The sequence below is a fragment of the Gekko japonicus genome, unplaced genomic scaffold (genome assembly GCF_001447785.1).
Source record: "Gekko japonicus isolate JY-2015 unplaced genomic scaffold, Gekko_japonicus_V1.1 scaffold890, whole genome shotgun sequence".
Classification (NCBI taxonomy): domain Eukaryota; kingdom Metazoa; phylum Chordata; class Lepidosauria; order Squamata; family Gekkonidae; genus Gekko; species Gekko japonicus.
In genome coordinates, this window is record NW_015167565.1 from 572,006 (window position 1) to 597,313 (window position 25,308).

The window sequence follows — 25,308 nt, forward strand, 5'->3', positions numbered from 1 at the left end:
ATTTAGTCTTTCTTTCTCTGTACTGAGTTCACAAGCTGCATGCCGTAGGGCCTGATGTGACGTTAACTGGGCCTGACAGTCCAAGGGAGTTGTTATCACACCAGAGACAACAAAATCCATCCTTCCTCCTCCAACTACAAAATCTCCAAAGTGGTGAGAAGTGAGAACTCATGCCTCACATTTAGGGTATGTATACGGTAACCGTGCAGTTAAATCATCACACAAGATCGCCAGGTACCATTAGACCACCAGTATCGATTCTACCAAGTGACAAGGAAGATACAGAGACAATAGGTAGACCTATCCAGAACTGGTGTGCAGTAAAACAGTCCATCCGCACCCAAGGAATGTGGATCAATTCTACATTAACCTTTCCGATGAAAGAACATACAACATTTGGAGAAAGCTTTCATACGAACAACAGAGCATGCCTTGGATCACTTTCTTGAATCAGTAGTTATCTGTTGCAGTCACTACAGAGTGGTAAACCTGCTCCTTGCTTTGTGGCACATTGTAGTACCCGTTTTGTGGCATAGAGCCCTTTTTAAACAAAGAACATATAAGCCTTGACACGGATGGCCCAATCTTATCAGATCTCAGAAGCTAAGCAGGGTTTGTCCTGGTCAGGAGTCATTTCATAGAGAAAGAGGTGCAGGAGCTCATTAGCATAACTTGTTTGCATATGTCACACCCCCTGACATCACCGGAAATGTGTCAGAAGGCAACACCCACTGCTCAGGCTCCACTGGACTGTTTTGGATTCCTAGCTATTGGGGGGGGGGGCCGGGACGTGCAGATCTGTCCTCAGAGAGGAGGGAGAGCTTGTGCCTGAATAAAACCTGGTCTTAAAGGTGCCACTGGACTGTTTTGGACTGGGGGCCCGGGGGTTGGGGCTCTGCAACTTACCTGGCTGCTTCTTGCTGTGACTGAGGGCTGCTGGGAGCAGGGGGTGGGGCTTATTGCATGTGCCCACCCCCTGGGCTCTTTACTGCCGGAGCTCTGCTCCTGTGCGCTCCTGCAGGAAATGACCCCTGCTTGTATGTAAGGTTGCATTGATTTCCACCAGTCTCCCCACCAGGATGTGTGAGAGTCCCCTCCCCAGGTGCCCGGTACTCAGTACAGGTGAGTACTGCCACAAGTATGAATGATGATCAATGAACATAAGAACATAAGAGAAGCCAATGTTGGATCAGGCCAATGGCCCATCCAGTCCAACACTCTGTCACACAGTGGCCAAAAATACCAGGAGATCCACCAGTGGAGCCAGGCTGATTGTAGAGGTTAATTGGTAGACGGAGGCAGGGAAATCAGATGGCCAGGTTTTCTTCTATACAAATCCACATGGATTTGGGACTCAAGTTCCACAGGCAGGTAGGTGACCAAGGATCATCCTTGCAACAGCTACGGAGGCATAATCTCTGTTTCAATGTGGATCTCTCCAGGGGTATGAAATAGAAAGAAACAGGTGGGTGTGGACTGAAAGTGACGATGGAAAATTCAGAGGGGCCACAGGCATGGAGGGTTTTAAAAGGCAGATTCATGGCCACTAGCCCTGGTAAGTAAATGGAACCTTCACATTCAAAGGCCATCAACCTCTGAATCCCTGTGCCAGGCGACAACATTAAGCCTCCCTGAGCCCACTTATGGGATAGGGTGAGGTATAAATTGATGATGGTGATGATTGATGATGATAAAACAACAACGTTAAGGGAAGGCCTCAGCCTTTCTGCCCTGTTGTTGGACTCCAGAGGAACTGGTTGGCCACTGTTTGAGATAGGATGCTGGACTAGATGGATCACTGGTCTGATCCAGCAGGGCTCTTCTGATGTTCTTTTGAAGGTCTCAGCCTCTTTGCCCTGCTGTTGGCCCTCCAGAGGAACTGGTTGGCCACTGTTTGAGACAGGATGCTGGACTAGATGGACCACTGGTCTGATCCAGCAGGGCTCTTCTGATGTTCTTTTGAAGGTCTCAGACTCTTTGCCCTGCTGTTGGCCCTCCAGAGGAACTGGTTGGCCACTGTTTGAGACAGGATGCTAGACTAGATGGACCACTGGTCTGATCCAGCAGGGCTCTTCTGATGTTCTTATGAAGGCCTCAGCTTCTCTGCCCTGCTGTTGGACCTCCAGAGGAACCGGCTGGCCACTGTGTGAGACGGGATGCTGGACTAGATGGACCACTGGTCTGATCCAGTAGGGCTCTTCTGATGTTCTTTTGAAGGTCTCAGCCTCTTTGCCCTGCTGTCAGCCCTCCAGAGGAACTGGTTGGCCACTGTTTGAGACAGGATGCTGGACTAGATGGACCACTGGTCTGATCCAGCAGGGCTCTTCTGATGTTCTTTTGAAGGTCTCAGCCTCTTTGCCCTGCTGTTGGCCCTCCAGAGGAACTGGTTGGCCACTGTTTGAGACAGGATGCTGGACTAGATGGACCACTGGTCTGATCCAGCAGGGCTCTTCTGATGTTTTAATGAAGGCCTCGGCCTCTCTGCCCTGCTGTTGGACCTCCAGAAGAACCGGCTGGCCACTGTGTGAGACGGGATGCTGGACTAGACGGACCCCTGTTCTGATCCAGCAGAGGTTTTCTTACATTCTCATGGAAGGAGAAGATACCAGATGCACCAAAAAAACACAACACCCTTTAATTTGGTAGACAGGACAGAGCAGTGAGGGAGACATACAAGGCCACTGCCAAATCGACGGCTCTACATCAGTCAAGTGACACCACTGTGCATCATCAGCTGCCTTCTACCCACTCCCCAATTGTCTGCATCCCTTCAAAAGGAGAAGGTAATGAAACTGGGAGTGGAAGTAATATTGTCAGGACAGTTCCTGCAGCAGCGGGGCAACTTCTCTGTCATTCTGAATCTTTTAGGAAAAAGTTCCTCCAGCCTCGACATACATTATTGAGAAATCATTGAAGAAAAGGCTTCGGTCTGTGTTGTCAGGAGATTTGAACATTATCATAATGGTTACTTTTTTAAAAAAAGGCATGAATGTATAATGTAGTGGTACGAGGCAGTGCAGAGAGCCGAGACTCCAGAGAGTTATTCTCCACTCTGCCTATTAAGTCATCCCACTCCTCTGTCCTGTCTCATAATGACGGCGATAATGCGGCTTTAATAAAGGGAGTCGTGGAATTTGCAGAAGTCCTGAATAAAAATCCCTCCCGTACGAAGGCCTGCTGACAGGATGAGATGATGGCTGGTTAAGAAATGACTCCGGACCGTTTCCCTCACGGTCCCTTCCCAAATGTATTACATGTATTTCGATCTGTCATTTCCAGACTCTTGATCGGAGGGACTTTGGCATGGCCAGTGCCGAGGGGGGGGGGGCAGGATTGACTGAATAAAGATGGCATCCATGCCTATGCGATCATCAGGCCTAGGAATATCAATGCCACCTCTGCATTGATGATATCTTTGCTAATTGAGACCCTCTCTATCAGAAAAGAGCAGCTGGAAATCTACTAAACACAATCTGAGCTGAACAACTCAAGTATAACAACAGTGCAATCCCAAACAGAGTTCTACCGTTCTAAGTCCATTGACTCCAAAGGACTTACAAGGGGGGTATTGCCAGGGGTCATTTTGTAGAAAAAGAGGTGCAGGAGCTCATTAGCAGAACTCATTTGCATATGCCACACCCCCTGGCATCACCGGAAGTGTGTCAGAAGGCAACACCCACCGCTCAGGCTCCACTGGACTGTTTTGGACTGCTATCTATGGGGGGGGACATGCAGATCTGTCCTCACAAAGGAGGGAGAGCTTGTACCTGAATAAAATTTGGTCTTCAAGGTTCCACTGGACTGTTTTGGATTGCTAGCTATGGGGGGGGGACACGCAGATCTGCCCTCACAGAGGAGGGAGAGCTTGTACCTGAAGGCCGGCCAGGGGAGGGGGGGCTCTGTATCTTACCTGGCTGCTTCTTGCTCCTCATGGCCCAACTGAGGGCTGCTGGGGGCAGGGGCATGGCTTGTTGCATGTGCCCACCCCCTGGGCTCCTTACTGCCGGAGCTCCGCTCCTGTGCGCTCCCGCAGGAAATGACCCCTGGGTATTGCTGCTTGGGATGGCACAATTAAGTGTTTCGGTTATGAATCATTTCCAAAACGAGAAGTAAGAACCTGACGGTGAGTTCTGTTGAACCTTCCTTCCCCCCTCCCCCGTCCCGCCTCTTCAGACTGCTTTAAACTCTTAGTTTTTCTTTCTCTGTGTATAGACATTTTCAAGTACTTGGATCCCTTGTCTTGAACAGCCTTTGTTCTTAAAAGAATCTGGGAGATTTGTCAGAAGTGCCTTCTGTTTAAGAAATCTTCACCGTCCCCTCACAGACGCTGAGAGCTTTCCATTGTTCCTCAGAAGTAGCAAGCTCTGAAGCAAAGCCATCTTTATTTAAGGATGTGTGTGTGAAGGCGTCTTTAAAGGCCTGAGGTTGGCCACGTGTACACACCCATTCTTTGCCTCACAAGTAAAAAGGGGGTACATGCTGGTACATGCTCCATCATCCTTAAGTTTCAAGAGCAGCCTTGGGGGGAAATGTTAGGAGAGGGGGGCTAAGTAGCCATAGCAACGGAGGTCTAACAACCATCGGAAGGGACCAAAAGAAGAAATGGGAAGAAGAAGCTTCTAATTCACCGGGAGGAAAACATCCAGTGGAATTAAGAATACGGAAACTGAAACAAAGTGAAGAGCCCTCAGGCGAAGGATTAATCCATGCAGAGAGGGTTTCTTCGCTGGTAACACAAGCTGCCTTTGACACCGGCTTCCCACAGAGCTACTGAGCACCGGAAAGGCCCTGGGCTGGAGTAGGGATCTTCATCAACCTCCCAGGCAAAATGTCTCCTTGGAGTCAATGCTTTTCGCTCACTTGTGATCCCCCCCAGGTGGCACACACAAGGCCCTGATCAATGTGGTGGTGAGGCGTGGAGGATTTGGGGTAATTGGACACACGAGTGTGAAGTTTGTCGAATTCTACCCTGCCAAGTTCCTAATATCAAAGGCAGGCGACGACAAGCCTTTCGGAATATTAATTAAAAAAAAACCTGCTGCCCCAAGTGGTGATGACAAGCATCAACAGCTTCTGCTCGGTAGGCAGAGCCACAAATGCCCGCCTCCGTTGGTGTCACAACACACAGCTGAACTTCCTAAATCCAAACTCCTAAATGGATTTAAAAAAAACCCAACACCTATGGGCAGAAGTTCTACAACTGTACCAGAGTTTCAGAGGCATTGGTGTGCAGTAGAAAAGCTAGATTTGAATCTAGGTACATATAAGAACATAAGACCATAAGAACATAAGAGAAGCCAGTGTTGGATCAGGCCAATGGCCCATCCGGTCCAACACTCTGCCACACAGTGGACCAAAATACCGGGTGCCATCAGGAGGTCCACCAGTGGGGCCAGGACACTAGAAGCTGTTAAAAGGTAAAGATAAAGGTTCCCTTGCTCGAAAGCAAGTCGAATCCCACTCTAGGGTTGCGGTACTCATCCTGTTTACAAGCCGAAGAGCCAGCGCTGTCCGAAGACGTTTCCGTGGTCATGTGGCCAGCATGACTAAACACCAAGGCGCACGGAACGCTGTTACCTTCCCACCGAAGCGGTCCCTATTTATCTACTTGCAATTTCTTGCTTTCGAACTGCTAGGTTGGCAGGAGCTGGAACTAGAGACGGGAGCTCACTCCGTCATGCGGCACACTCGGGTCTCGAACTGCTGAACTACCGACCTTCCACAGCCTGCAGCTCAGCGTCTTAACCACTTGAGCCACTGCAGCTGTTAGAGACCAACAAAGTCTTCAAGGCCAGCCAGATTTTTGAGGTATAATCTTTTGAGAGGCAACGCTTCCTTCATCAGATCTGTCTCAGGGAGCGTTGACTCTCAAAAGATTATACCTCAAAAACCTTGCTGCATGCACAGTGGCTATGGCTGGCAGCTCTGGGTTGGGAAATATGTGGAGACTAGAAATAAGGCCCATTGTGGAAATAAATACAACGAGATCTAGAAAGAGGCTCTGGGAGAGTGCTCTGGCTTTGGGCAAACAGTGTCAGTCTGCTTTTAAAACATGAACCTGGGACCTGCACACCACCAGAATACAGCAGATTCCATATGCAACTGAGAATCCAACTGCCTTGCGGGGGGGGGGGGGGGGGGGAGGTTGAGGTGTGGAATGGAGTGAAGTCCAATCAGCTTCCATATGCAAAAGACCAGGTTGTCGCAGCAGTTGTGCTGTGGGCGGGACCCGGGCTTTGCCTTCTGATTGGTGGCGATATATGCTGAGGAGCAGTGCCATCAGCCATTCACTAAGGGAGTGCATTTTAGAATTAGAACTTTGGCACCCACTATTCAATTATATATAATAAGGAGAGATTTGGGGGGATGGAACCTGGGGAGGGGACATATCTCAGAAGGGTATCCTGCCTGAGAGTCCACCCTCCAGGGGAACTGATCTTGGTCTTCAAGAGATCAATTGTAACAGTGGGCAATCTTCAGGTGCCACCTGGAGCTTGGCAACCCCAGCCTCTATCGATATCTTAGCAGATATGAGCAAGTTTCAAAGGCAGCCCTCTCTGCCGCCCTTCATTCTCTTTCTTGGAGCTCACCCCAGAGATAAGATCCATAACTCCTAAGGCTCTGCTCGCTTTCCCCGACTTCTCCCCTTCAGCTCTGCTCGATTGCTTGTTATGGGCATACAATATTAATAAAAGCTATTTAGATATTTTAACCTCTGGCTGCGCAACTTTCAGAAACCTCTTTAATACCACTGTCGGATTTCAGGCGTTTTTCAATTGCCCCTGGAGTCTGGCAACCTTCGCACTGGCTCTTTGACTCCCGAGCATGAGTTTTTCCGAGAGAGTGCAGTGCAAAACAGGCAACCAAGAGCTCTTCTAGCCGCCCTTCTATGATCCTGGAGGCCTGGATAATGGAAACAGGTGCCTCACTATGGAATTGCTCCCCCACCCCATTTTCAAGTAGAAAAGGGGCTGCGGTGGCTCAAGTGGTTAAGATGCTGAACTGCAGACTGGAATGTCGGTAGTTCAGCAGTTCAAGACCTGAGTGCCGTGTGACGGAGTGAGCTCCCATCTCTGGTCCCAGCTCCTGCCAAACTAGCAGTTTGAAAGCAAGAAATTGCAAGTAGATAAATAGGTACTGCTTCGGTGGGAAGGTAACAGCGTTCCATGCACCTCGGCATCTAGTCATGCCGGCCACATGACCACGGAAACCTCTTCGGACAGCGCTGATTCTTCAGCTTGGAAACAGAGATGAGCACTGCACCCCTAGAGTCGGATTTGACTGGCTTTCGAGCAAGGGAAACCTTTACCTTTACCTATTTCCAAGTAGGTCCTTCCGCAAGAGATTTTCCCTGGTTCCACACTGTGCTCTGTTAGATGGGGTGGCTCGATTGATGTAGTCCCATAAGTCCTTCCTTCCTTCTGTTTCCCACTGCATATATGGACCAGAGCTGCTTAGTTCTTGGAGGCAACCAAGACACCATAGTTTATCACAATGAGGCAGTATCCTTCAGTGAAAGGCCTCTGCCCGTCCTATCAGGACCAGCTAAACCTAGAGGATGAGCAGCCAAGCCTCTTTGAAATATTATTTCTCAGCCTTACAATTCAAGCCAGAAATCCTCCCTTTGTTTCCTCAGATGAAATGCCTCCAGGTGCTTATAATAGGAGGAGGAGGAGGAGGGTGGATCTTAGAGAAGATGGACAATGCACGAAACCACAGGGGACAGACTGGTACCCAGGAAGAAAAGAGAGGGAGGGGAAATTCACATCCAAAAGAAGACAGCTGTTAGAGGAAGATGCAGTTAACCAGGCCACTGGGCCTTCTATAAAGAGACTTGGAAAGTCAAACGCGTGGGAAAGGTGAGCTTTATCTGAAATTGCAACATGCGGCCCTGTCAGTGACCTTTCTTTAACCAACCATCATTTTAAATCACAGTAATTTACAGAGTTTTCCTTATAAGAATAAGTCAACATCTTTTCCGCTCTGTAGGTATGGAGAGACAGTGCTAAGCCATCCATGAACTCGATTAGCAAGAACTCTCTGGTTTTACTCTGGGCTTGCCTTGGCCAGGCTAAAGAAAGAAAGAGAAGTAAGCAATCAGCCGGCCACCCGCCGTTTCCGTGCCTAAAGCATTAATTTAATAGAACAATAATGGAAGGGAGAATTACACTGATTTAACAAAACCAGAGACTTCGATAAGGTTCCAGAGCTGAAATTGCTCCCGGAAGCACAGAAAGAGACGGAGGTGCCATTCAAACCATTGCACAAAACCACGGTTTAATAAATTTAGTTAGAGAGAAGGTGATAGTGTTCCCTCCAAGCTGAGTTAGTGTGAGCTAGCTCAGTTTTTTAGCCCCCGGCTCACACCTTTTTGTCTTAGCTCAGGAAGGATGGCTCCAGAGCAAACTAATTTATGCAGTAGCCAAATGGCTCGCTCACAACTTTAATGCCAGTGGCTCACAAAGTAGGATTTTTGCTCACAAGACTCCACAGCTTAGAGGGAGCATTGGTCACGGGCAATGCTCCCTCTATGCTGTGGAGTGTCCATTAATAAGGTTGCCGGCGGATCGGGCCCCGGGGGGAACCCCACCGGCACGTCGCCCGGAAGTTACGCAGTCACGTCGGGCGTGTTGGGGGCGGGGACGCAGTCAGCCGAGGGAAAACTCTATGGTGGGCCCGACGTGGTTGCGTCACTTCCGAATGACGTGGTTGCGGGGCGTGCGCACTTCGCACACATGCACGCACTCCCGGACCGGCGCTGGAGGGGGGTGTCGACTTGGCAACCCTATGACACCATCAGGAGGTTTACCAGGGGGCCATAACTCCAGACTCCCCTCCCACTGTTGCCCCACAAGCACCAAGAAGAAAGGGCATCACTTGCCCCAGACAAAGTGTTCCATCCATACCTTGTGGCTAACAGCCACAGATGGACCTCTGCTCCATCTGTTTCTCCAATCCTCTCTTGAAGCTATCTATGCTTGTAGCTTCCACCACTTCCTGTGGCAGTGAATTCCATGTGCTAATTACTCTATGATGTTTAGGGTTGCCAAGTGATTCTTCGCCGGGAGCAGGGGGCTCCCGGCCGGCGTCAGGTGTGTGACACGCACGCCGGGGCGGAGTTCCCCCCGGGGCCCGATTCCGTGGCGGCGGAAATCGGGCCTCCGAAGCGGGGGTTTACCTGCCCCCCCTGCCCCCACTTGTCGTGGCGAATATGAGGGACTGACTCAATTCACACATCCTGCAAAACTCTGGGTTTCTTTAAACTATGTATTTATTTATTACGACATTAATATCCCGCCTTTCCCTGTAGTTCAAGGTGGCTTGCGGTAATCGTTAAAAACATTTTCAGTTTAAAAACCCACGAAAGCTTATACTCAGAATTAAACTTCGTTGGTCTTAAAGGAGCCGCTGGACTCAAACGTCATTCTGTTGCTTCAGACCAACACGGCTATCCACATGAATCTATCAGACAACTGGCAGCCAATGAAGCTGTTTCAAAACGGGCAGCGTCTGTTCCTGGCAGGTAGCCCTTGGTCTGCCTCATTCTGGACCAGCTGTAGTTTCTGGGTTGTCTTCTAGGTTGCTTCTTTGCCCTTCTTTCTGCCGCCTAGGAGGGTGGTGACAAGCCGCAAGCCTCTGAAGAAGACCCCAATACAGCAGAAACGCATCAGGTTATGTGTATTAGCCCTGGAGTTCAGGCCACTTGAACTTTTTAACGAGGCTTTCCCTGGGCCCTTATATGTTTTTCACTGTCTTTCTAGTAAAAACATGTATTTTTGTATATTATAAGTTTCAACTAGGTTTTTAATATTGGCCCTTTATCAGGCTTTTTTCTTACCCTTGCGGTTCTTGATTACAGCTTTTGGGTCAAGTTTGTTTTCCCCTCCCTGCGTCTTACTTACATCTCCAGGCCCCACCTGGAGTTTGGCAACCCTATTTCTATATTTCATGTACGATCACAGACACCCTGGCTTAATCCTGGCTTGCTGCTTGTCGCCACCCTCCTAGGCAGCAGAAAGAAGGGCAAAAAAGCATTTGTCAAAGTAAGCCAGCACTTCAGCAAGTTGAATCCTAGTTCCACAAACCGTTGTTAAAATTATGCACCAGCTAAGCGCTCTACAGAGGCCGGTGATGGCAGCCAAGGCTCCCTCTAAGCTGCGGAGTGAGCAAAAATTCTACTTTGGCCCCGGTCACACGGAGAATTTGCCATGCGAAAGGTATGAATGTCGGGCGGATTTTCGGGGCGTCCCGCCGAAGATGCGGAGTTTAAAAGTACCAAGGAAAGTGCACTAGTATCCGGAAAATGCACGGCACAGGCAGACGTCTGATCCCAAGAGCGCTAGTATCCCATGGCATCTGGCGCCTGTCCATGTCCCATCGCAAACCGGATGTTTTTCGTAAGCACATGCACACAAACACGAAACTGAAAGCAGTGCTGTTCCGTGGAACTGCGCATGCGCACAAATGAGAAACGCTTGTGTGATCGTGCCGCACCGCTTCTTTGCCACACTGCAGCATCGCCATGTGTTCGCCAGCTAACAGCAGAAGCATGGAGATTTGAGGGACCGTGTGATCGGGCTACCGTGCTTTATTTTGCTCCGGGGTGAACAGCCATGCCTCCCCCCCCCCCCATTATCTGGCCCGTGTGATCGGGGCCAATCTCTGCCTTTTTCAATGCCCCTTCTCCATCAAGACATTAGCAGCACTGCATACATTAGTTTGCTCTGGAGCCCATCCTTCCTGAGCGAAGAAAAAAATCTGTGAGCCGGAGGCTAAAAAACTGTGAGCTAGCTCACACTAACTCAGCTTAGAGGGAACACTGGCGGCAGCCTGTTATACTTGAGGCCAGACCTCCAGAGGTTTTATGTTTCGTCTGAACTAGGCCAATTATTCAGGTCCTCGTTTGGCTTAACAAATGATGATTTCATCCCCTGTATCCCCCCCTCCCCCCCACCAGCCTGTGCTATCACCTTGTCTCGGGTTCAGATGAGTCTGGGAGGGTTTTATGGTAATGGGTGAAATGAGATTGGAAACGGCTGAGAATTCTACTCTGATCATTTTATTTGGGAAACAGATGACATAATATTGCTTTCCCCCTTGCAGATTCCCCCTTCAAATTGCTCTCAGCTGAAGGATATGTTGGCGTCTTTCTGTATTTATATATTATTGTCACCAAAAAAAGAAATTAATGAGAAAAGGGGGGGGGAGGAAGAAATAAAGAGAGCGAGAGAGAGAGAGAGAAGGAAGGGGAGCGCAGTGAGCGAGGGAAGAACAAGCTTCTCACCGAACCCTCTTAAAATGCTAATTGTATAGAATACAAAAAGTCAACATTCTGGACGGACGTAATTGTGAAAGTGCGAGATTCGGGAGGCTAAGAATGATGCGCGGATGCCATCAAGAGTGCCTGAAATCCGACAGTGGTATTAAAGAGATGACGGAAAGCTGCGCAGTCAGAGGTTAAAATATCTAAACGGCTTTTATTAATCTTGTATGCCCATAACAAGCAACTGAGTGGAGCCAAAGGTGAGAAGTCGGGGAAAGCGAGCAGACCCTTAGGAGTTATGGATCTTATCTCTGGGGCGAGCTCAAAGAAAGAGAACGAAGGGCGGCAGAGAGGGCTGCCTCTGAAACTTGCTCATATCTGCTAAGATATCGACAGAGGCTGGCGTTGCCAACCTCCAGGTGGCACCTGAAGATCGCCCGCTGTTACAAGTGATCTCCTGAAGACCAAGATCAGTTCCCCTGGAAAAGGTGGCTGCTTGGGAGGGTGGACTCTCTGGCATTATACCCTGCTGATGTGCCTCTCCTCTCCAGGCTCCGCCCCCCCAAATCTCCAGGTATCACCCAACCCAAAGGAGGCAACCCTGATGGAGACCTGGCTTCTCTATCTACATGGCTGGCCACTATTGGCAGGCCCTGCGGAAGCCCCTCCCCTGCCAGACTCTGGGTCAAGATACTCTCAACAACACTCTCTTTGGCAGTGATATGTTCAGGGGTCATTTGGGGGGGGGACGCGGGGGGACGCCATCCCCCCGGGTGAGGTGCGGGAGGGCGGGGCCTGGAGCTCCCTGCTGGTGCCCGCTGGAGGTCGCCGGTGGCTGTGGGGAGGACACACTTCCGGTGATGTCAGGGGGTGTGGCATATGCTAATGAGTTATGCTAATGAGTCCTCCTAGCTCTTTTTCTACGAAATGACCCCTGGATATGTTTATTGAGATTTAAGCAGGATCCAGATCATAGCTAGGCTGTGTCAGAACTGGAGATTTTGGCGGGCACAATCACAGACAGGGGTCATTTCCAGCAGGAGCGCACAGGAGCGGAGCTCCGGCAGTAAAGAGCCCACGGGGTGGGCACATGCAACAAGCCCCACCCCCTGCTCCCAGCAGCCCCAGGCTACAAGGAGCAAGAAGCAGCCAGGTAAGTTGAAGAGCCCCCCCCCCCGAGCAATCCAAAACAGTCCAGTTGCACCTTTAAGGCCAAGACTTATTCAGGTACAAGCTCTCTCTCCTCTGTGAGGGCAGATCTGTGCAACCCCCACCCCATAGCTAGCAATCCAAAAGAGTCCAGTGGAGTCTGAGCAGTGGGTGTTGCCTTCTGACACACGTCCGGTGATGTCAGGGGGTGTGGCATATGCAGATGTTATGCTAATGAGTTATGCTAATGAGCTCCTGCACCTCTTTTTCTACAAAATGACCCCTGATAACAGATACAGGTAATTCAAATGAAACCCCTCCTAGTGGTCATTGAAACGTCACATCCAGCCCGTCTAGCCATAGCGGTCCTACCTCCCTTTCACCTGGGAAATATCCAATCCCATTATCTACACGAGCAAGCTGGCACCAAAAGTTTCAAGGACATTCCTCTGCGAGAGGAAAGGCTTTGTCGGAAGAATAACAGACTCCAAGATAGCACAGTCCTCCCCCCCCCGGTATCTATGGCAAACCGGGCAGAGCAATGTTTGACATCCCCATCTTTATCACCTTCTTGGAGCAGGGCTGCAGCTACTTATGCTCACAAGGCGTGACGAGGACGGGCAGGGTGATGGTCTAAGGCCACAGCTGTTGGGGAGCGGCAGCCACCTCCGATGCCACCACCATCTTACCCTCGACTATACTGCCACCACCACCACCACCACCCCGGAACTGAAACCACTAACATTCCCATCGGGAGGGGCCATGATGACTCATTGGTAGAGCATCTGCTTGGCATGCAGAAGGTCCCAGGTTCAATCCCTGGCATCCCCAGTGAAAGAGGATGTGAAAGATCTCCACCTGAGACGCTGGAGCACCACAACCAGTCTCAGCACATAAGAACACAAGAGAAGCCATGCTGGATCAGGCCAATGGCCCATCCAATCCAACACAGGCTAAAAACCAGGTGCCATCAGGAGGTCCACCAGTCGGATCAGAACTCCAGAAGCCCTCCCACTGTTGCCCCACCCCCAAGTACCAAGAATACAGAGCATCACTCGCCCCAGAAACCACTAACATTCCCATCGGGAGGGGCCATGAGCAGTGTTCCCTCTAAGCTGAGTTAGTGTGAGCTAGCTCACCATTTTTTAGCCTCCAGCTCACATATTTTCACCTTAGCTCAGGAAGAATGACTCCAGAGCAAACTAATTTATGCAGCAGCCAAATCGCTCGCTCACCACTTTAAGGCCAGTAGCGCACAAAGTAGAATTTTTGCTCACAAGACTCCACAGCTTAGAGGGAACATTGCCCATGACTCATTGGTAGAGCATCTGCTTGGCATGCAGAAGGTCCCAGGTTCAATCCCTGGGATCCCCAGTCAGGATCAGGTGATAGGGGATGTGAAAGATCTCCACCTGAGACGCTGGAGCACCACAACCAGTCTCAGCACATAAGAACACAAGAGAAGCCATGCTGGATCAGGCCAATGGCCCATCCAATCCAACACAGGCTAAAAACCAGGTGCCATCAGGAGGTCCACCAGTCGGACCACAACTCCAGAAGCCCTCCCACTGTTGCCCCCCCCCCCAAGCACCAAGAATACAGAGCATCACTCGCCCCAGATAGAATGTTCTATCCAGGGGTCATTTCATAGAAAAAGAGGTGCAGGAGCTCATTAGAATGATTTATTAGCATAACTTATCTGCATATGCCACACCCCCTGACATCACCGGAAGTGTGTCAGAAGGCAACACCCACCGCTCAGGCTCCACTGGACTGTTCTGGATTGTTAGCTATGGGGTGTGTGTGTGCACATCTGCCCTCACAGAGGAGGGAGAGCTTGTACCTGAAGGCGGGCCGGGGGGGGGGGCTCTGCAACTTACCTGGCTGCTTCTTGCTCCTCGTGGCCCAACTGAGGGCTGCTGGGAGAAGGGGGTGGGGCTTGTTGCATGTGCCTGCCCCCTGGGATCCTTACTGCCGGAGCTCCGCTCCTGTGTGCTCCCGCAGGAAATGACCCCTGGTTCTATCGATACCTTCTGGCGAATAGCCACTGATTGACTTCTGATCCATCTGTTTATCCTATCTCCCCTCTTGCAGATGAGTAGACAATACTGACATTGATCTGACTGGGCGGCTTTGTCTGCATTCGCTCCTTACCTCCTCATTCCTCCAATTGGCGTTACCCCCTTTTATGCACTTTACCATGCTCACAATCACAGTAGCTAAAGGGGATTAAAAAACAAAACAAAACAACGAACAGAAATGTAGTTGAAAACAAGCTTCCCGTTTTTAAATGGAAACGGCTGCCTCACGCATTGGAACCCTGAAAGAGCCCTGGGTGGAGCAGAAACCCCCCCAGCATCCACTGCTTCATCCTGGTTACAGCCCCAGACAGGTGACTGATGTCCTTTCCCAACCCCAGCTGTCTGATGCATCCCCCCTCCCCCGTCCTCTTTGCATCCTGGCTTCAGTAATGGTTTTCTTTAAACACTGACCTCACTGCTCTTGGTATATTTTAAAATATTTTAATGCTACCGCCTCTTGTATTTCCTATTGCCGGTCTTTCAGCTGTTATTGGATTTTTATATAGTTTATGGTTTTAATCACAGAAAATTGTAAGCTGCCTGGGAAGCCTAATTCAGCCCAGAAATGAGGGTACAAATATTTTCAAATAAGCATCCGTCTCCCCATATCCGAGTCCATCTCAGAGAGCAGAGACATCCCTCTGAAATCCTCCTCCAAGGCTAGCAGATGGGAGGGGGGGGAATCGTTGATCCCTAGCTTTGCTGAGCACTTCCAGCACATGTCTAGAACGAAGGAGATATTAAAAAAAGAAATAGACTGATTTCAGTGTAGAAAAGGAAAAGAAGTTTTCGGGGGGGGGGGAGAAAATGAAAGGAGATTGGAATGGGTCCTTCTAGGGACAAGGTAATTGTTATACAGGTCTTACCCAAAGGTAAATTAAAAAGCAAAAGAAAGCTTAACCAATCGTCTACATAGATATATTGAAAATATGTTCCCTTAGCCACCTTTACCTGCTGTTTACGATCCTGTTCCTAGGGGCTGAGTTTCTCCAGTTGCTGAGCTCTAGAGGTGTCTGCTCTGGGTTGGGAAATACCTGGAGATTTTGGGGATGGAGCCCGAGGAGGGTGGGGTTTGGGGAGGGGAGGGACCTCAGAAGGGTATAATGAAGAGAAGAAGAGGTAGAAGAGATTGGATGTATACCCCGCCCTTCACTACCGGAAGGAGTCTCAGAGCAGCTTACAATCTCCTTTCCCTTCCCCTCCCCACAACAGACATACTGCAAGGTATGCGGGGCTGAGAGAGCTCTGACAGAAACTGCTCTTGAGAGAACAGCTCTGAGAGGACTTGTGACTGACCCAAGGTCATGCCAGCAGCTGCATGTGAAGAACTGGGGAATCAAAAGAAGGATAAAAGGAAGTACTTCTTCCGCCAAAGAATGATCAACCCATGGAATTCCCGGTCACAGAGGTGGTGGTGGCTACAAGCCTGGACGGCTTCAAGAGGGAATTAGATAAGCATATGGAGCAGAGGTCCATCAGTGGCTTTTAGCCACAAGGTATAGGTAGGAACTCTCAGTCTGGGGCAAGTGATGCTGTGTATTCTTGGTGCTGGGGGAGGGCTTCTAGTGTCCTGGCCCCACTGATGGACCTCCTGATGGCACCTGGTATTTTTGGCCACTGTGTGATACAGAGTGTTGGACTGGATGGGCCATTGGCCTGATCCAACATTGGCATCTCTTATGTTCTTATGTCTATGACCGGGGTGGGGGTGAGCCTCGTCCCCTTTTGCAATTCTGATATTATAGCATTGGAAAAAGTGCAGAAAAGGGCAACTAGAATGATAAAAGGGTTGGAACACTTTCCCTATGAAGAAAGGTTAAAGCACTTGGGGCTCTTTAGCTTGGAGAAATGATGGCCGAGGGGTGACATGATTGAGGTTTATAAGATTATGCATGGGATAGAGCAGGTAGAGAAAGAGGTACTTTTCTCCCTTTCTCACGAGACAAGAACTCGTGGGCACTCCATGAAATTGCTGAACAGTCAGGTTACAATGGATAAAAGGAAGTCCTTCTTCACCCAAAGAGTGATTAACACATGGAATTCACTGCCACAGGAGGTGGTGGCGGCTACAAGCATGGATGGCTTCAAGAGGGAATTAGATAACCATATGGAGCAGAGGTCCATCAGTCGCTATTATCCACAAGGTATAGGTAGGAACTCTCAGTCTGGGGCAAGGGATGCTCTGTATTCTTGGTGCTGGGGGGAGGGGGCAACAGTGGGAGGGCTCCTAGTGTCCTGGCCTCACTGGTGGACCTCCTGATGGCACCTGGTGTTTTTGGCCACTGTGTGACTGAGTGTTGGACTGGATGGGCCATTGGTCTGATCCAACATCGGCTTCTCTTATGTTCTTATGTTCTTAAACCTGGGTCTTCCAGATGAGAGTCCACGCTGCTAAACTGGCTCTCAGTGCCACACAGCCCACCCACCAAAGCAGCCCATTTTCTCCAGAGGAACTGATCATGCTCATCGGGAGATCAGTTGTGACAGTGGGAGACCCCCTTGACAGCTTGGGTTTGAGATGGAACTGCTACTGAAAAGGAATTGCAGGAGAGACTACTCCACCGTAGGCTTGCCAACCTCCAGGTTGTGGCTGGAGAGCTCCCACTTTTACAACTGATCTCCAGACGACAGAGATCAATCCCCCTGGAGAAAACGGCTGCTTTGGAGGGTGGGCTTGTCCCTCCCCTCACCAAACCCATCCTCCTCAGGGGCCACCCCCCCCAAATCTCCAGGTATTTCCCAACCCGGAGCTGGCAACCCTATCCGACAGGGTCTGAGTTCCTCCAACTGCTCCGTGTCCACCTCTTGACTGCTGCTTCTGTGTTTTATTTGTATTGTGATTTTTAGATTGTTGTTCCTTTAGCTTGTTGCTGTCTTCTAAGCCACTGTGAGACTTCCTCTGCAGGAGAAAAGTGGGTTTAAAACTATCTAAAGAAATAAATAGTGGGGCCAATTTTGTGCTCTGAATGCCTTATCTTTAGGTGTGCTTGCTGTCCTAAACCTTATCCTAAAGGAAGTAATTGAACAAGAGCCAGTTTGGTGTCGTGGTTAAGTGCGCGGACTCTAATCTGGGAGAACCGGGTTTGATTCCCCACTCCTCCACTTGCACCTGCTGGGTGACTTTGGGCAAGCCATACTTCTGTTAGAGCTGTCCTTGAAAGAGCAGTTCTCTCAGAGCTCTCAGCCTCACCTACCTCACAGGGTGTCCGTTGTGGGGAGGAGAAGGGAAAGGAGTTTGTAAGTCGCTCTGAGACTCTGAGTCTCGGGCGGGGTATAAACCCAATCTCCTCCTCTTCCTCCAAAGCCATGCAAGCTCCCTGCTGTATTTTGTGGCCAACTGACTGCATTGTTGGACTTTGTGGCCCTAGCAAGACCCTAGCCCTGACAGAGATAGCCCAGGATAGTCTGATTTCGTAAGATCTTGGAAGTTATGAAGTACTGGCTCTGGTTAGTAGTTGGATGGGAGACCACCAGGATAGTCTAAGGTTGCTACACAGAGGAAGGCAATGGCAAACTACCTCTGTGCATCTCTTGCCTCGAAAACCCTGTTGGGGTGCCCTAAGTCAGATGTGACTTGACGGCAAAATTAAATATAAAAGTTAATCCAAAGATAGAAATTACAAAATTAAAATTAAAAAGCAAGATCCAGCTCATTGTTTGTGCAAAGACAAAAAGAAATTGGGGGGGGGGAGGGGAGGGGAGGCCAGGCTGGCTGGATCAGCCACTACAGAAGGTGACGGCTACCCCCTGTTCTTCGTCGCCAGTATAAAGAAACACAGAGGTAGACTGCCTCTGAAATGGAGGCTCCTTTCACAGCTGCGGGTGGGGGCATTTCCTCAAATGCTTTTCTTTTCCCAGCTGCAAAAGCATCCCCCCCCCATCCCTTCTGGCAGTTTTTCAAGCTGAGAGGGAAAGTTCAAAAAGGGGTAAGAGTGTTTTATCTGCTCAAAGCATGAATCACAGGGCAAGAAATGTGGCCTCCCTTGACTGGTTCGGTGACATCATTACAGTGCCAGATCTGGCTACAGCACCATGACATCATCATATTCACCATGAATCAGTCAGGGAAGGAGAAAGTGGGGTGGGCATTTGGGGAGAGGACGGTGCAGGAGCCGGAGGAGAAAGGGGAGAGAAACGTGTTAAGCAGCAGTGGAAATCGGCATTCTTCAGAGGTATTTTGGAGGGACATCTGGGCCCCTTTCAAAGTCCCCCTTCTTTTGCCCCCAAATAGTTGTTGGGCAAGCTTTCAATGCAGCCCCTTTTCATTCTGTTATCATATCTATTAGCTCTTCTGAGAAACCTCTTCTATAAGAAATCTTTGGCCCTTTCGACCTAACTTATCCATGGAGACTGCGCAAACATTGGGCAAGTAAAAGGAAGTAGCATCACATGAATGAAGCAAGAGGAAGGTTGCAGGCTGTTCTACACAAATGCTAGAAGGATCCGAGGTAAAATCGGGGAGTTGGAGTGCTTGGAGTTGGAGGGAAAAATAGACATTGTGGGTATTTCAGAAACTTGGTGGGATGAGGAAAATCAGTGGGATACGGTGATTCCCGGTTATATATTATATCGGCCCGGCGGTGGACCTGCAAGGCCAGCGGGAGTGTGAGGAAGCCCCGCCAAGGCCCTCCCTGGCCCCAGGCAGGCAGGGGTGGGGAGAGGCAGGGAGGAAGCAACTTACCCTCCCTCTTCTCCTGCCTCCTTCTGGCTGAATGAGGGCCGGAAGCGGGGTGGCCAGAAGCAGGGGGCGGGGCTTCGGTGTGTGCCCCGCCCCTGCACCTCACCCGGGGGAATGGCGATCCCCCGCGATCCCCCCGAATCGACGTCTGCTCAGAGCGGCTTACAATCCCCTTCCCATACCAGACACCCTGCGTGGTAGGTGGGGCTGAGACAGCTCTCTCGAGAACTGTCCTTGAGAGAACAGCTCTGAAATAACTTATGACTGACCCAAGGTCATAACAGCAGCTGCATGTGGAGGAGTGGGGAATCAAAGCTGGTTCTCCCAGATTAGAGTCTGCACCAATGCTCCCTCTCAGCTGTGGAGTCTTGTGAGCAAAAATTCTGCTTTGTGAGCTCCTGGCATTAAAGTTGTGAGCGAGCGATTTGGCTATGGCATAAATCAATTTGCTCTGGAGCCCTCCCTTCCTGAGCGAAGGCAAAAATGTGTGAGCTGGAGGCTAAAAAACTGTGGGCTAGCTCACACTCACTCAGCTTAGAGGGAACACTGGTCTGCACTCCTAACCATGACACCAAACTGGCTCTCTTCAGTCGTCTCCCATCCAGGTACCAGCCAGGTCTGACCTTGCTTAGCTCCCGAGATCTGACGGGATCGGGCTAGCCTGGGCCTTCCAGGTTAGGGATACAAAGATCCTTTCAGGGCTATTTTTGAGCAGGAATAAATGCACAGGAACGGAGTTCCGGCTGGCTCCCACGTTGGCCACACCCAGCAGGAACTAATTAGCATAATAGGCCACACCCAACGGCAGGAACTTATTAGGATTGTCTACATTAGGGGTGTGTGGCCTAACATGCAAAGAAGTTCCTGCTACAAAAAGAGCCCTGGTTGGACAATAAACAAAGTAAATAGAATAAGAAGCAAAAGGTGGGTGTGGCTGGATGACCACACTTCTGGTAACATGGGGTGTGGCCTAATAGGCTAATGTGATGTGCTATCAGGGTGTGGCCTAATATGCTAATGAGTTTCACTGTTGGGTGTGGCCTACTATGCTAATGAGTTCCTGCTGGGCTTTTTCTACAAAAAGAGCCCTGCCTAGGGGCATATAAAAGTGTGCATGGGGGACATTTCTCCATGTAGTTAGGAATCCCGGGAGGAAAAGGGGTCTCCAACTGTAGGGCGAGGGCCAGGTGCACAGGCGGAACCTGCATGCGCAATGCTGCATCTTCCCCATCTGCACATTCAGTCTCCAGTGTGAAAAGGACTCTGACTTCTGAAGTCATGGCCAGCAGTATTCTGAATGGATCTATCACCCACCCAGAGGAAAGCAAGGAAGTCAGTTTGAAAAGCAACACGCAAGTGGCGATTCACGCCATTCATCTTGGTTGAGAAATCCTGTTAAAAAAGGAAGCCCCCCCCATTAAATCAAGATTCTAAAGCGCCACACCAATAACGTCTTCAAAAGGTCCATCAACTTTGCACTCAGGTTCCAAGCAGTGTGTTTACAGCATGTTAATTGGCGCACGGCGGTGACATGTTTTAAAATCACAGCCACCTTTCTAGTCTAGACGTGCTTGACACGGCAAGACAACTTGGTGATGGAAATGTCATGGTCTTTATTCATAAGTTCTTCACAGATGTAAAGAGGGACTCGGCTTCAGGGGGACGGGCACCTTCTAAGGTCATGATCAAACCACATTACACAGTCAGGCAGTTACGGCCAACCTACGTCCTTAGGGCGCCGTCACAGCTCAAGACCCACATAGAAGAAGAGAAGAGGAAGAGACTGGATTTATACCCCGCCCTTCACTACCCAAAGGAGTCACAGAGCGGCTTACAAACTCTCTACCTGGGCCACTCGAATGCAGAAGGAGGAGGATTTATTTGCTGACACTGGGTTTGCGGGACTCACCCAGGCCTGACTGCTTGCTACTGTTTGACAGCAGCTGTCCCAGAAAAGCCAGTGTGGTGTTGTAGTTAAGAGTTGAAGACTCTGTTCTGCCATGGAAGCTCAGCTTAGGCCAGGAAGAAGAGGAAGAGATTGGATTTATACCCCGCCCTTCACTACCCAAAGGAGTCACAGAGCGGCTTACAAACTCCTTTCCCTTCCCCTCCCCACAACAGACACCCTGTGAGGTAGGCGGAGCTGAGAGAGCTCTGACAGAAACTGCTCTCTTTCCAGGACAGCTCTTGTCAGAACTATGGGTTACCCAAGGTCTCCCACCAGCCGCGAGTGGAGGAGTGGGGAATCAAACCCGGTTCTCCCAGATTGGAGTCCGCGCACTTAACCACGACACCAAACTGGCGGTCTCTTTGATTCTGCCGCCAAGCATGAGACTTAATGTTGTGAGTAATCCCGTTGGTTCCAATCTGGTTGCTTCTAGCAATAAACATGTACAGAAGGGACCACAGGATATGTCTAATTGGGGCGAGACGGAGTGTGTGGGGGGGGAATGGTGCCTGTGGCACATAGATCTCAGAGGATATACCTCCAGGGGTGAACTTTCTGCACTTTAGCTTTATGGAACCTGAGCGTATCAGAAGCCCCCATGTTCTTATGCATGTGGGTCTAGGCTTTAGTCTTTGTGGATGTTTTATTCTTCTGCATTCGAGTGGCCCAGGTAGAGGCCTGGAGACTGAGCCCTATAAGGAAAGGCTGAGGGACTTGGGAATGTTCAGTCTGGAGAAGAGGAGGTTGAGGGGGGACAGGATTGCTCTCTTGAAGTATCTGAAGGGCTGTCACTTAGAGGAGGGCAGGGAGCTGTTCCTGTCAGCAGCAGAGGAGAGGACTCGCAAGAATGGGTTGAAATTAAGGGCGGGAAGGTACCGGCAGGGAAAAAACTTTTCGACAGTCAGAGTTGTGCAGCAGTGGAATCAGCTGCCTAGGGAGGTGGTGAGCTTCCCTTCACTGGCAGTCTTCAAGCAGCGGCTGGACAGACACTTGTCAGGGATGCTCTAGGTTGATCCTGCACTAAGCAGGTGGCTGGACGAGATGGCCTTTGTGGCCCCTTCCAACTCTGTGATTCTACGATTCTGTGAGTGCTACTCAAAGAGTTTCTGTGCTAGCTGAGACGAGTTTCAAGGCCGACACTCTTCTGATCAGTGAACCTATGAAGCTGCAGTCTGCTGAATCAGAGCCTTGGTCCACCGAGGCCAGTACTGTCTAGGCAGACTGGTAGCAGATCTCCCGGTTCTCAGGCAGAGAGGTCTTTCACATCACCTCCTGTCTGATCCTTTCCACTGGAAATGCTGGGGATTGAACCTGGGACCTCCTGCAAGCAAAGCAGACGCTCTGCCACTGCGGGCCACATCCTTCCCCGAAGCCATTCTGTTTATTGCTGGCCGTTCTGTTTACTAGCACCGGTCTTCCAGGTGCTTCGGGATGCTCTGCAAGCCATTCATGACAGCAACAGCTACCCCCTGCTGCTGCGTTTGCCTGTCAGTTGCATCCTGCCTCTGAATATGGAGATGGCCTCCTTGCTATGACAGCCAGCAGCCACCGATAAGCCCGACTTTCTGCACAGAAACTGAAAATGTTGTACACAATTTTAAGGATGTCTACACAGAGCTGCGGTGGCTCAAGTGGTTAAGACGCTGAACTGCAGGCTGTGGAAGGTCAGTAGTTCAGCAGTTTGAGACCCGGGTGCCGCATGATGGAGTGAGCTCCCATCTCTAGTTCCAGCTCCTGCCAACCTAGCAGTTCGAAAGCAAGAAATTGCAAGTAGATAAATAGGTACCACTTCGGTGGGAAGGTAACAGTGTTCCGTGCGCCTTGGTGTTTAGTCATGCCGGCCACATGACCACGGAAACGTCTTCGGACAGCGCTGGCTCTTCGGCTTTGGAACGGAGATGAGCACCGCAACCCTAGAGTCGGATTCGATTGGCTTTCGAGCAAGGGAACCTTTACCTTTACCTTTTTACACAGAGACAAGGGGGGGGGATGTGTGTGTGCATAGGGTCAGGGAGTGCCCAGACATGAGGGATTAAGGAATGGCTTCCAGAAGAGAAAGCATTAGCACCACTATTCCACCTTTGCCCCCTATGCTCTGGCGTATTAACATCATGATTGCCTGGCCCCCCCAAGGGGGGAGCGAGGCACCTGGGTACAGCTTAGATGATAAGATCTTAGGAAGTAGTTATGGAAGTTAAGACCAGAGGTCATTTCGGGGGGGATCGCAGGGGAACACAGTTCCCCTGGGTGAGGTGCAGGGGGGCGGGGCACATGACAAAGCCCCCCCCCCCGCCTTTGCAGGGCTTCCTCGCACTCCCGCCAGCCTTGCAGGTCCACCGCTGGGCCCCTGATGTCAGGGGGTGTGGCATATGCTAATGAGTTATGCTAATGAGTTCCCCTAGCTCTTTTTCTACGAAATGACCCCTGGTTAAGACCTACCCATCTTGTCTAAATCTGTTTGTAAATTTGTTATTGTATTGTAATTTATTGTTTTTAAACTATGTGTTTACTGTTTTAACCTCGGCACACGGTGCCCGTGTTAGCTGCCCTGAGCCTTCGGGGTAGGGCGGGATAAACATTTAAATATAAATAAAATAAATAAATAAAGGTGTAACTCAGACACTCTGCCCCGTGGGGTTCCCCACCCGGTCCCTAGAGACGCACGTACTGGTTTCGGCGGTCTCATACTCGCTGTCTCTCAGGAGCTCGAAGATGTCCACCTCCAGTTTGGCTTTCCCCACCCGCTCGGGCGCTCGGTTGATCCGGTTTCTGGCCAGCGTGATGGACAGCCTTTCGCCTCTGCTGCACTCCATTGGGTCGTCCAGAATGGCAGCTGCAGAAAGGGTGGGGTGGGGTGGGGAGAGAAGAGACAGAGTTGAAATGCAAACCAACCGAACGAGAAACTTTGCAGGTCTCGAGCCGAGCGGGCCTTGGAGATTTCACTCTCGTACTGACTTGCCGATGCTGCATGTTTACTTCCGAAGTGGCGCATCACGAAGCCCATCTGCCCGCCCCGGTCTTGTGCACTGCAGCAAACCAGAAAGCCAGGCTGTGTTTTGTCGGCTTGTGGGAAGAACGGGTGGGGTGGGGTGGGGGTTGAGTTTTAAAAACACAGCGCCGAAGTTTAACATTAATCTCAATATTCGGTTACACGCCAGGAAGGAATCCGCAGCGTCGTTTGTCAAGCCTTGTTAATAAAAGATGCGGCTCTTGACTATTCAATTTGAGCCGGAGAAGAGGGACAGGAAGGGCTTCCTGGGCACATGAATTATTCTGTTTGGTTATGCACGAAGGACCCCTGCTCCCTCCGGCAGAGATTAGAGCCGAGCGAACTCTGTGCCACAAAGGTGCAGGAGGCGCTGTAACCAGTGTTCCCTCTAAGCTGAGTTAGTGTGAGCTAGCTCACAGATTTTTAACCTCCGGCTCACACCTTTTTATCTTTGCTCAGGAAGGAGGGCTCCAGAGCAAACTAATTTATGCAGTAGCCAAGTCGCTCGCTCACAACTTTAATGCCAGCAGCTCACAAAGTAGAATTTTTGCTCACAAGGCATCACAGCTTAGAGGGAACATTGGCTGTAACTCCTCCTTCCCAGGTCCACACTTCTCTAGCCGCTAGTGGCTGAGCTGCTGTTGGGGGTTGCCAGCCTCCAGGTGGGGCCTGGAGATCTCTTGGCGTGGCAACTGATCTCCAGACAGCAAGAGATCACACACCCCCTGGAGAAAACGGCCGCTTTGGGAGATGGACTCTATGGCCGGGGTGGCCAGACTTGCTTAACAGAAGAGCCGCATAGAACGAGCATCAGAAGTTTGAGAGCCGCGAGACATGAACAAATATTGCACACACGTTTTTATTGAAAAATATGCAAATCTGCTTTTTTATTAACTTTAAATGAGACTGTCAAAAATAAAAACAAAAGGGGTAAAAACAGTTATTGATAATGATATTTATTTGTCCAGCGATATTTACTTGCTTGCTAGTGATATTTGTCTGAGAGAGAAAGAGAGAGATGGAAAGAGAGAGAGAGAGAGAAACAAAGAAAGCAAATAGATTGGGGAAGGAAGGGAAGAAGGAAGGGAGGGAGAGAAGGAAAGAAGGAGAGAGGGAGGTAGGGAGAGAGGTAGGGAGAGAGAGGAGAGAGGAGGAGGGGAAGGGGGGGGGGAGGCGAGGGAGGGAGAGAGGGAGGGAGGG

At 50.3% G+C, this 25,308-nt stretch overlaps 1 protein-coding gene across 1 annotated transcript in view; it reads right to left on the reverse strand.

Moving 5' to 3' along the window:
- Window positions 1–25,308, reverse strand: part of GRIK4 (glutamate receptor, ionotropic, kainate 4) — a 311,636-nt gene that overhangs the window by 283,003 nt on the left and 3,325 nt on the right. Inside the window, exon 2 of the mRNA XM_015413813.1 lies at window positions 23,788–24,032. Within this exon, the coding sequence (XP_015269299.1) occupies window positions 23,788–24,032 (245 nt within the window). The remainder of the gene's footprint in view (window positions 1–23,787; window positions 24,033–25,308) is intronic.